The sequence below is a fragment of the Pinus tabuliformis genome, chromosome X (genome assembly GCF_031772625.1).
Source record: "Pinus tabuliformis cultivar Carrire ecotype Pingquan chromosome X, CPIR1, whole genome shotgun sequence".
Classification (NCBI taxonomy): Eukaryota; Viridiplantae; Streptophyta; class Pinopsida; order Pinales; family Pinaceae; genus Pinus; species Pinus tabuliformis.
Genome location: NC_142308.1, coordinates 425362108 through 425374766, shown reverse-complemented (window position 1 = coordinate 425374766; position 12659 = coordinate 425362108). Strand labels below are relative to the sequence as shown.

The 12659-nt window shown below is 40.6% G+C and overlaps 1 protein-coding gene across 1 annotated transcript in view; it reads left to right on the top strand.

Annotated features, from left to right (window-relative positions):
- Positions 1–12446, top strand: part of LOC149140388 (uncharacterized) — a 28032-nt gene extending 15586 nt beyond the window's left edge. Inside the window, exon 3 of the mRNA XM_089450967.1 lies at positions 12311–12446. Within this exon, the coding sequence (XP_089307093.1) occupies positions 12311–12446 (136 nt within the window). The remainder of the gene's footprint in view (positions 1–12310) is intronic.
- The last annotated feature ends 213 nt before the right edge of the window (positions 12447–12659 follow it).

The following is a 12659-nucleotide window of genomic DNA, read 5'->3' as shown; positions in this document are numbered from 1 at the left end:
CTGGAATCTTCACTGAATCTGAAGAAACAAGGTATTTTTTAGGCATTAGATCCGTGTGGACAAGTTTTGACTCATGCATAACTACCACAGATCATTGGCAACTAGGGATCAAAACCAACAAACTTGGGGCTGGAATAGGCACAGACTTATCACGCCTTTCGTTAATTTTCATGTTTTATAAAATATTTTGTATCTTAGGAGTCCTTCCAAGAAAATATACTAGTAAGAATAATTGGGATATTCTTCCTGAAGACTAACCATATGTATGCAGATGATAAAGAGCAGACATTTCTGTTTAGCAAATTTTGTAATATCTGTTGTTAAGCCTCAGCTACAACCTTTTTTTCTAAAATATAATATTTCCCAGTTTCTGTAAAAATAAAAATAAAAGTAAAAAGAGAGAGCACTCCAATATCTAAGCATTAGATCAAAAGACAACCAACCTTGATTCTGTCCTCGTTGTATATATCCTAATTTTCTAAAAAAATAACATATCTTATTTCAGATATTGTATCTGCATCTATGCAAGTTAGTGCAAAAGGCTTTGCTTACTGGGCATAGGTGAATTAACAAAAAAGTTGTTCACAATTTGAATGGTGGCAAATATGCAACCTTCCTTGATTAGAAAATTTGGGTGATCTGGGAACAAAACATAACAGCCCCAAGGGTTCTATACTGTATATAAGGAGTATCTGTTGAATATATTGATAAAAATCCTTTTGAGGTTGAAACAAGCTCCAAGAACTAAGTATACAAAAATTGGCAAAATTCTTATAGCATGGAGAGTCAAAGAAATCCTTTTGATCCAAATCTTTATGTTAGAAGCATGGACGGTGATTTGTTGATTATAGTGGTTTATGATCATCATATGCAGTGAGGTCAATATAGCTCAAAAGGTAAAATCTGTTTTGTTCTTAGTTTTTGACATGACTGATTTAAGCCACTTTCATTATTGAGGTCACAACTGTAGAATTTTCACAAACTAATGGATGTGTATTTGAGTTAAAAATCCAGTATGCATTTGAGTTAATTATCCAGTATGTCAAGACTTTATTGGAGAAATTCTAGGATGGTGGTTTGCAAATACCTATGGAGGTTGAGCTGAAATTAGTGTACAAATAGCTAGTGTGCATCTTGATCTAACTATAACAGCCAATAGGTTGGATTTGACTCTTTGAGCTATGCAAGAAGCAACATTTCCAAGTCCAACTTTATGAAAGCATCCAAGACCAATTGTTGAATGGAAGCTAAGAAAATTTTAAGGTATCTAAAGGGTACCTTGAAGTGTGGGTTCATCTATGACAAAGGGGAGGATTTCCTACTTACATGTAATACTGATTCAAATTGAATATGTTCAACAGATGATAGGAATTCCACCATAACATATGTTTTCAACATCACTACAAGTGTTGTTTCCTGTCTAAGAAGCAACATGTGGCATCTCTTTCCTACACTAAAGTGGAGTATAAGGCAGTAGTGATTACAGTTTGCTAGGTTGTTTCCTTAAGAAATATGATTATTGCTTTGCAAATTATGCAAGATGATCCTACTACATTTCATGATAAAAAAACTGAGACCGAGTTGCAAGTTCGTCATTGGAGTCTTCAATAATTGAAGGGTCGATGCATTAGCAAATAATGTGCTTGTGAGGGTGGCCAAAGTTACCAAAAATTAGTTGTATGATCCTAGAAACTTAGCTACTTGCCCAAACCTAGGAATTAGTGTGTTGGTTAGGTGAGTCCCAACCCTAGGGCTATTTGAATCTAATCTATCCACAGGTGTGGTGATATACACACTATGTCCTAGAATGACAATTCCCCAGATGTCTCAAGGAGTTGGGTTGATCACCTCGAGGGGGAGTTCAAGGGTAATTTTGAAGCCTCATTAATATGGAAGTTTAGGGATCATGAGTCTATGTCTATCCCTTGTTGCCACAAGCAAACAACATAACAAAGAAGGATGTGATGATCTTATGCATGGGGTTTGACAATTCGACTATTCAGCTCTTTGTCCTGTGGCTGATGCACACAGCTGTAGCAACATTTTCAGGTCAGGATGTGATGGATTTTGACTTTCAATGATTATATGATTATCCACAGAGTTCTAATCTATAGCATGCACTATTGACGTGAATGGGTCAACTTATGAGCCACAAATCTTATCCAAAACACAGTTTCATCAGCCACAGAACCTATTCAAAGCATAATTTCATAATCCACAGAGTAACCTGCTATGGTGACAGTGCTTTCTGCCTCGTAAGAATATGAGGGTTGCACCACCTAGGTTACTTGACAACATGCCCAGTCATGAATAATTTTTGTGACAATTTAATAAGTCTAGTGTTATGTTTACTCATAACATTATACTCTGTCCAAGGTTGAAAGCTATTTGCACATTGAACCTGATATGAATGCAAGATGAAGGGGTGTTGAATTTACATACCATCAGTTTGCAGCAGTATTTCATAAAGTAATTGTCCAAAATATTATATTTGTTAATTCCTACGTGGGTTATGTCGATATGCTACAACTGTGCAAGTTGGCAGTGCAGTTTGCAATGGTAAAATTTAGTCTTTGAATTTTTCTTGCTATTCATGTAAGGAGGTTAAATGTCACTAACTTGGTGTGAGCTTCTCTACCCTCTGGTAGATGCACACTCCTTAATAGGTTCACCTACTAAGGAGAGAAAATGATTACTAGTGGCAACAAAGCAACTAACCATTGCACAACCCTTAATGAGGTTCTACGCAATGGCATGAAATTACTAGGGATCTCTACAGTACTCATGCAAGGAGACACTAGGAAAGGATTTATAACAAGCCACGGTCAGCTGCATATATCCTCGGAACATAAGCAAGAGAATACCCAGAATGAGTTACCGCAGACAAGAAAAGAACTTCCATCATGAGCTAACTATTAGAATGTTAAGTCAGACTTAAGGAGGCATGTGACTGGTGGAATGTAGTTGTTGACATCAGTGTCTGGTGTTCAGTGTTCTCCCTCAACTAGTAATCCAAAACCCTGTAGAGGCTACCATAGCATAACAACAATGACATGCAATCATACGCAGTTTCGCAATAGAGCCCATTAGGTCCAAATGTTGAATCTGAGATCTCTGATACCACTTGTAACAATCATCCTTCAATGTTTGTTGTTGTTAATAATATGTTTCATATGTTCCACTCATAAGTTGAAAGCTCTGTTTAGTTGCCAACCATTATAGTTGGGTGCGCCCATCTTTTCAATCTGGGTGCAAAGGTACTTGAGCATAGTCTACTAAGTACACAGATGCTGTCTTACGAGGCATAAAAGGGCAACTACCTTCGGTTCCAATGAAGGTGGACTTGTTGTTCTATCATGGATTGCCACCATGGTTCATTGACAACAGTTCCAGGGACATGAATGACCTAGCTGTACGGGCCGTTTTACCCAGCTTGAAAGTGCAAGGCAGCCAACCAGGTTTTCTGTGAAGCAACAATAAGGAATGACAATCCTTATTCATTTAAATGCATCAATAAAGCCTATCCAGGCTTTCTCTAATTTGACATTGTAATGCACCTGGTAGTATTTAGTTTTATTTGTAATTTCACTCAGCAACGTACTTCTCTGAAATGCAATTGATTATTCAAGAAGTGTCATTGCTACTGGCTACTAGAAGTTAAGATGCACAAGGTCACATAGATCCTCATTAATGCTATCTATTGGTCTTATGAACTGTCCCATGGAGTTTAAACAGCTTGGATAATTGAGAGAATTTCCATTTATCCTGATGGAAATGTGGTCCTTATTCCGCACCTTCATTTTTGTCACAAGGGTATAACTTCACTAAACAGACCCTGTGATAAGGACTCAGATTCATCAATGAATTTATTAAAGAGCCCCTCCAGCAAGTTCAACCTGGTGTTGATAAGGAATTCTGCCTCTAAAATCATTGTCCAAAGGGTTCAAAGAAGGGGAATGACTTTAACCTATTGAACCAAATGAACGAAGACTGATTTCCTCAACTAGTTAATGGCTAGGGATGGTGGACTGATGCACATACTTTGTTGATGTAACATAAAAAGATGGTAAGGTAGTCTCCTTGGTTGTTGGTGCCCAGCCAGCATTTGAAGGAAAAATACTGTGTATTAGGAGTAAAACACAAGACCAAGACCACTATGTTATATCATGCCACTCATCAAATTGCTGTTACACACTGTATGCTACTTAGTGGTGGAACGAAAGGGCTGCATATTACATGACGCCTTGCGTTACAGTAATGAACAGCCACACACAGTATTCAATCAGCACACATTTATGACAATGCCTTATAACCGTGATTAACAACTTGCTGTTAACTCAACACGTTCTGCTTAATAATGGGACAGAGGTTGCAATCTATGCTATGCCCAGTATTCACCATGACAGCAATATTTCTACAAATAAATGCATGTAGCTACTTGCTGTTGTAACAATGTACTCTTCTCATTGCTGCAACAAAGGCTGCATGATTTAGGTGACCGTACATCAAATTCAGAGTGGAGTTGAATAGCTTTTTCATGCTTAATGGTATGCCCAACCCATGGATAGCGATGGCTTAATCAAAAGCTTTCTCAACTAAAGAAATGAGTTCATGAATCCCGGTGGAGAAGAACAACTGAAAATGAACTATTTTAAGCACAGGGAAGTACCCAAAGACATATGCCTTACTAATCACCTACATTAATTATATGTGGAGAACAGTTGACCAATTTAGTTTGAATTTGTGCTTTTGTTGCATGCCAGAAATGATACCATTGTTTGGAAACCCGAGCGACCTAGCTGCAGGTCTGGTAGGAAGAGCACTGATGAAAAATATTCTTAAGAAGAGAAATTACAAAAACATTTTAAAACTCGAGTATATAAAGTATTCATGTCCTTTGACCAAAGGTTTAGCTTCAGGTGATCTAATTCATAACTTATCATGCTCAGCAACATCATATTGTTTGAATGTACTTAACATCATCACGTGTTTTACACTAACTGAGTATGCTATAGTAGCAGCACATCGCATAACATTGCAACGCCTTATGCAGTATGAGTAGGTGACAATGCATACAAACTGCTGTCTATGTAAAAAGGAAGTAAATCACAGGTACCGCAATTAAATGATTACCAATTCCTCTTCTTCATTATATGCATGAGACAACTAATAGACATTAATGAAATTCAATGCAGAGTTTACACCAGGGATAAAGCTATGGTAACTTCCGTTAATATGCCAGCCAAAGAGTTGATGTGTCAGTGTTGACATGGCAAAGGATTAAGTGACCTTCAGGCCAAAAAAAGATCCCTTATCCTAACCTCCATGCAGAAACAGTGCATAATTCGGGTGGTTGACCCAAAAACATACGACACATAACAGTCCCTTATCACCATCATGTCAAATTACCTGTGGGCTCAATCTGAGGCTTTCATTGATCCTATAACAGGAAGGTTGTGTCAACAATGCAAACCTGGAACTCTGTACAAATGGATAACCTGGATGTAGCTGAACAACTGTGGCCATTCAGACGCTCAACAGTGGAACCAGGCTCACAACTTACCTCCCAACCGCTAACAGACTGCCAGTTGTGCTACTTTGCTGGCAACTGTCACCCCCTAGCTTGTAAAGCCTGTTCCAATGGTCGGTCCACCAGGAGCACTAGGGAATCCAGAGGTGTTCCACACCTCCACCGTTCAAGATGCACTAGGGAATCCAGAGGTGTTCCACACCTCCACCATTCAAGATTGATTAGTTTCAGGCTTGGTCAGGGGTTCCAGAGGGAATCTTCCTCCATCCAATAATCTTGAGGGGTTCAATAGACCACTCTCCACCTTCATTTGTCCAGGGATTGTGGAGATGTCCCTCCACCCACATCCATGAGCGGTTCCTGATCTGAATTGGATCCTCAAACAAAATGACAGACTTCAAGAAATCCTATAGCTATCAGAAATAACCTCTGAATAATGGCAATTTGCAGCCAGCACGGAGCAACGAGGACCTTCAGTCAAAGCGCACTGACCGTTGGCCCATGGAGACCGCGCATGGCGCAAAAATGGCGATTGGGAAGCTCAGACCCAGAAATGGAGGCTGTTTCTGATACGCGATTAGCGCTCGGTCACAAGGGAAACCAGAACACTGTGGGAAAGCGCTAAAACCAACAAGGCAGGTCCCGCGCTCAAAACTGGCGGAATATCGGAGGCATTTCGGGCGGTAAGTGGGTTTGGCCGAGGACCCAGCGATTCCATACACCGATTGACGTGTGTTCGGTGGGGAGAGAGAAACCGTTTACATCACGGATTAACGGTCGAGCAACTCAACCGTGCGATAGGAGCGAAGATCGTAGGATCTGGGGGCTCCAGATCAACAACGGAGGTTCAACTCGATGGATGACCAGACCCGAGGGAGAAATAAACTACGACACATAAGATTTGAAGTCCGATTTGACCGATGAATCGACAGAAGGATCTGTATCGCGGGCATCTGGGAAGTAATGGAAAAAACGACCGTTCAGGAAGAATTGACACTCAATTCGCAAGGAGACAGGTGGCCATCTCTCTGCGAAGCGTTACGCAACAATGATGATGCAGGGCAGAGGAGTCCCAGTGGACAGAGGCAGGCGATCCAGAGAGCCGGGAAGCCGAAACGAACAATTGAAGGAACGAATTGGCTTTAAAGCCATGAGCTGACAGAGACAGGGGAGATAGTGAGGCAGAGAAGCAGTGAAGAAGTCGAAGGCCGAGAGACACAAAAAGAGAGGCAAAATTGCAGAGGACAGAGAAGCCGAGCTGACCAATAGAGTAAGGGCAGCATCGAGCAGACAGAGACCAATTGAGGTCAAAATTCGGTAAGGGGAGTTTGTGAATTGTAAGGACTTGGGAATTCCAAGTGCCATCCTACTGATCAACCTCTGTCAAGTGAGACTCAGATTGAGCTCCTTATTGTAAGACTTTGCTTTAAAAACATAATAAAAAGGCCACCACTGAAGGCTGGATCAGGAGATGTAGCGCAGGAGGATTGGATGAACTCCTTAGTAAATTTTGTTGTGTTTATGTTTTGCTTACTGTGATCTCTTACTGTTTCAAGTGTCTGTGTATTTTGCAATCTTATCGATTCGTTGCACAAGATAACATAGACACACACACCAACACATGAATCTGTAATACCTTCATTAATTCCCCGAGGTCACCTAGGGGTGATTTCAGATCAAGTGGTATCAGAGCTATAGGTTGTTAAGGTTAGACAAGCTTGTGCTGGATTTAGTTGTTGAATGCTAACTAGATCAAAGCTCAAATTCGGAGAGGGAGAGTTGGTCGAAGCTAATCCTGAAATTGGAAGTCTATCGTCAGAAGACAATGTCGGAGGAAGGTTCTGTGGGCCCAGACCCACAATTTATAGATAGTTTCCTGGCCATGAGGTCCATGGTAGAGGAAATGTATAAGGACTTTCAAAAACACAAAGATGAGGAATCATCAGGCTCCAAACAAGATAAGGGGGAAGAAGAATCTTTCCTCCATGACCACTCCAAAGGCAAAGGGAAAGAAGAAAGCTTTCTCATACCTCCTAATAGCCCTGAACATAAAAAGAAAGCATCTTTGATTAAACTAGATGTTAAATTTGATTTACCAATATATGATGGAGAGTTGAATGCAGAAAAGCTGGACAATTGGATCAGACAAATTGATGTTTATTGCAGAGTGCAGAGTATCGATTCAGACAAGAGCAAGATTTAGCTGGCCAGCCTACGCCTTGGGGGCACTGCCTTGGTTTGGTGGGAAGGCAGGACCCAAGCTGACATGAAGAAACATGGTAAGACTCTTTCTGTACATGAAGAAACCCATTGCAAGCAAGAATAAGGAGAAAAGAAAACAAAAATGGAAAGAGAGGAAGGTTAACATTACACAAAAGAGCAAGTCTTCATGTACTCACTGTAAGAAGGAGGGGCATGATGATGAGCATTGTTGGATTCTGCATCTAGAGCTGAGACATAAGAAGTTCGAGGGCAAGAAGAAGAAGACTGCTGCAGCTATTCAGAAAGATTTGGGGTCGGACTCGAGATGAAACAACCATTGTAGCCACAGGTATAAAAGGTAAGAATTTTGAAGCATCGATTAGTAATTTTGCACAATCTACTATTGATGAAGAAAATGAGAGAAAAAGACATGAGCTTTTCCATATTCGAGTTATTTCCAAACATCAAAAGATTGATACTTTGTTTGATAATGGCTCACAAGTAAATTTAATTTATGAAGCAATTGTAAAGAAGTTGGGATTACTAACTACACCTCACAAGAAACCATACCCATTAGGTTGGTTAAGTGATAAAGCATAACTACAAGTGACTAGACAATGCAAACTTAAGTTTTCTTTTGGGTCAGCATTTGTAGATGAGGTTGAGTTAGATATAATTCCTTTGGATATATGTGGAATTGTTTTAGGAAGTCCTTACTTGTATGACAGAAAAGCTATTTTCTATAGAGCTGAGAACAAGTATCTACTCGTTAAAGATGGAATCGAATATTTTGTAAGAGCTCATAAGCTCAAGAATAATTATACTCTCATAAACTCAGCGCAGATGAAACGAATTGTAAATTCATGCAAACAATTTTTATTGATGGTTGTAAAGGAAAAGAAACCTGATAAAACCAATGTATTTGAGGGTTGTGATGCTAAACAACAAGCTGATTTAGAAAAAGTTGTTTCAGAGTATGATATCTTGTTTCAAGAACCTAAAGGTCTGCCACCCAAAAAGGAAATAGTGCATGATATTAATTTGCAGCAAGATGCTCCATTGCCTAACATTGGGATGTACAGGTTGTCCGCTTTAGAGAATGCAGAAATCAAGAAGCAGGTGCAGGAGTTGCTCGATAGGGGTTCATCAGACCTAGCACATCACCATGTGGGTCACCAATCGTTTTGGTGAGAAAGAAAGATGGCTCGTGGAGAATGTGCATTGATTACCGAGCACTGAATAAGATAACAATAAAAAATCGTTATCCCCTTCCTCGCATAGATGATCTATTAGATCAATTGAAAGAAGCTATTTATTTTTCCAAGCTATACTTGCATAGTGGATATCATCAGGTCAGAGTTGCAGAACAAGATGCATGGAAGACTGCTTTCAAAACAAAGCAGGGATTGTATGAGTCGCTGGTTATGCCTTTTGGCTTAACTAATGCTCCTGCTACTTTCATGAGAATAATGAATGATGTGCTCAGACCTTTTCTTGATGATTTTGTTATTGTATATCTGGATGACATTCTTATATTTAGCAAAACATGGGAAGAACACTTGAAGCATGTTAAGTAGACACTAGATGTTTTGAAAAGAGAAAAACTTTATGTTAAACTCTCAAAATGTGAATTTGGCAAAACATCTTTGAATTATTTGGATCATATAGTAGGGGGTAGTGAATTGAAGATAGATCCCTTTAAAGTTGCAGTCATTGTAAACTGGCCTAAACCCAAATCTGCTACAGAAGTGAGAAGCTTCTTATGAGCAGCACAATATTGGAGAAAGTTCATTTCTAAATTTTCCTCAATTGCAGCTCCTTTACATGCTTTAACAGGATTGAAGAAGGTGTTTTAGTGGGGAGGCAAACAACAAAAGCCTTGGATACCTTGAAAGAAAAGATTAGTACAACACCAGTACTAGCATTGCCAGATCTTCAAAGACCGTTTGAGATCCAAACAGATGCCAGTGACTATGCCATGGGAGCAGTGTTGATACAGCATGGTAAACCCATATTTTATCATTCTGAGACATTTAACTCTGCAGTAGTTAACTATCCCACATATGATAAGGAATTGTATGTATTAGTACAGAGTGTGAAAAAGTGGAAACATTACTTAATGGGCAAAGAAATAGTTATACGTACTGATCATCAACCACTTCAATATCTACACTCCCAAACTAAGTTGCAGCAATCAAGACACTACAGGTGGATGGGGTTCCTACAACAGTTTCATTTAGTCATCAGATATAAAAAGGGCATACATAATAAAGTTGCAGATATGTTATCTAGACCCATTATAAATGCATCTACTATACTTAAGCATAATTTTGTATTACATGAAAGCTACATTGAACAATATGCTCAAGATATAGACTTTAAAGATGTATATGCAACTTTAAGTCAAGGCAAACGAGTAGAATAATTGGATTATCATATTAAGGACCAACTCTTGTATCATTGTGGGAAGCTATGCATTCCACAAATTGAAAGAGTAAAGATAATTCGAGAAGTACACACTTCTCTAATATCATGTCACTTTGGGGTAAGCAAAACAGTTGCACGGCTGCAAATATTTTGTTATTGGCCAAAAATGAATGAGATAGTTTCTAGATATGTAAGAGGGTGTACTACGTGTGCTAAAAGCAAGCCCAACAATAGGAAACTAGGCTTGTACACTCCACTACCAGTTCCTTCTCATCCTTGGGAAAGTGTTTCCATGGACTTTGTTGGAGGACTGCCTAAATCTAGGAAAGGTCATGGCTATCTATATGTTGTTGTGGATAGGTTCAACAAAATGTGTATTTTGATACCTTGTAATAAACAAATTAGAGCTGAACAAACTGCAAAACTGTTCTTACAACATGTATGTGTTCATTTTGGATTACCCACTTCCATTATATCTGATCGAGACACCAGATCTGTGGGGAAGTTTTGGTCAGGTCTGTGGGAACTGATGGACACCAAACTGAAGAAAAGCACAACTTTCCATCCACAAACCGATGGCCAGACAGAAGTAGTCAACAGGGCAGTGATCCAGTTGCTCAGGGGATATTGCAGCAAGCATCCCAAGCTTTGGGATGAACATTTGTGTTATGTGCAGCATGCTTCCAACCGAGCCAAACATTTTTCCACAGAAAGATCTCTTTTTGAGACCTGTTTTGGTTTCACACCAAGGTCTCCCTTGGATTTTGTCTTTGGTAAGGACACAGCAGTTGAGGGACACAATAATGTGGACAAGGCAACTAGGTTCATTGAACAAATCCAATAGATCCATTAGGCAGTATAGGAACAGCTGGAAAGGAGCCAGGCCAAATACAAGGCAAGGCATGACAAGCATTGGATGGAGCATAGTTTACAAGTTGGTGATCAAGTCTGGCTGTATATCAACAAAGACAGGATGCAAGGTGAAGGTAAAAAGCTTAAACCAATAAGGTATGGACCTTTCGGGATCCTTGAGAAAATTGGTGAGAATGCTTTTCGCCTTGATTTGCCAGCTTATATGCACATCTACTCAGTCGTCAATGCAGACAGCTTGAGACTATTTGAACCTTTGTTAATTGAAGATCCTGAAGAGTAGAGTCAATTGCCTTCTATTGATGACCTGTTACCTGAATATCTTAATGAATTGCAGGAAGACACAGTTCTGGACAGGAAGGTGAGAACGATGCGCAGGGGAGATGTTGAGTACCTCAGAATTGGGCTCAGGGGTTCAAAGTCAAGCAGTGCAAAATGGATAGAGATTGGACAGGTGAGAAAGTTGTATCCTCACTTAGTCGATGCTTGAAAACCAACTTTTGGTGGTCCAAAAGCTTTTTCAGTGGGAAGGCCGTGATCCGAATTGGATCCTTAAACAAAATGACAGACTTTAAGAAATCCTATAGCTATTAGAAATAACCTCTGAATAATGGCAATTTGCAGCTAGCACGGAGCAACGAGGACCTTCGGTCAAAGTGCGCTGACCGTTGGCCCATGGAGACCGCGCATGGCGCAAAAATGGCGATTGGGAAGCTTAGACCTAGAAATGGAGGCTGTTTTTGATACGCGATTAGTGCTAATCGCATATCGCTGGACAAAACCCCTCGAGAAGGAAAGGCCCCGAGCGCTCGGTCACAAGGGAAACCAGAAAACTGTGGGAAAGCGCTAAAATCGACAGGTCCCGCGCTCAAAACCGGCGGAATATCAGAGGCATTTCGGGCGGTAAGCGGGTTTGGCCGAGGACCCAGCGATTCCATATAGCGAGTGACGCGTGTCCGACGGGAAGAGAGAGAAATCACTTACATCGCGGATTAACGGTTGAGCAACTCAACTGTGCGATAGGAGCGAAGACTGTAGGATTTGGGGGCTCCAGATCAACAGCGGAGGTTCAACCCGAAGGATGATCGGACCCGAGGGAGAAACAAACTGCGGCGCATAAGATTTGAAGTCCGATTTGACTGATGAATCGACAGAAGGATCTGTTTCGCATGCATCTGGGAAATAACGGAAAAACGACCGTTCAGGAAGAACTGACACTCAGTTCGCAAGGAGACAGGTGGCCACCTCTCTGCGAAGCGTTATGCAGCAATGATGATGCAGGGCAGAGGAGTCCCAACAGACAGAGGCAGGCAATCCAAAGAGCTGGGAAGCCGAAACGAACAGTCGAAGGAACGAACTGGCTTTAAAGCCACGAGCTGACAGAGACAGGGGAGACAATGAGGCAGAGAAGCAGTGAAGAAGCCGGAGGCTGAGAGACACAAAAAGAGAGGCAAAATTGCAGAGGATAGAGAAGCCGAGCTGACCAACAGAGTAAGGGCAACATCGAGCAGACAGAGACCAATTGAGGTCGAAATTCGGTAAGGGGAGTCTGTGAACTGCAAGGACTTGGGAATTCCAAGTGCCATCCTAATAATCATCCTTTGTCAAGTGAGACTTAGATTGAGCTCCT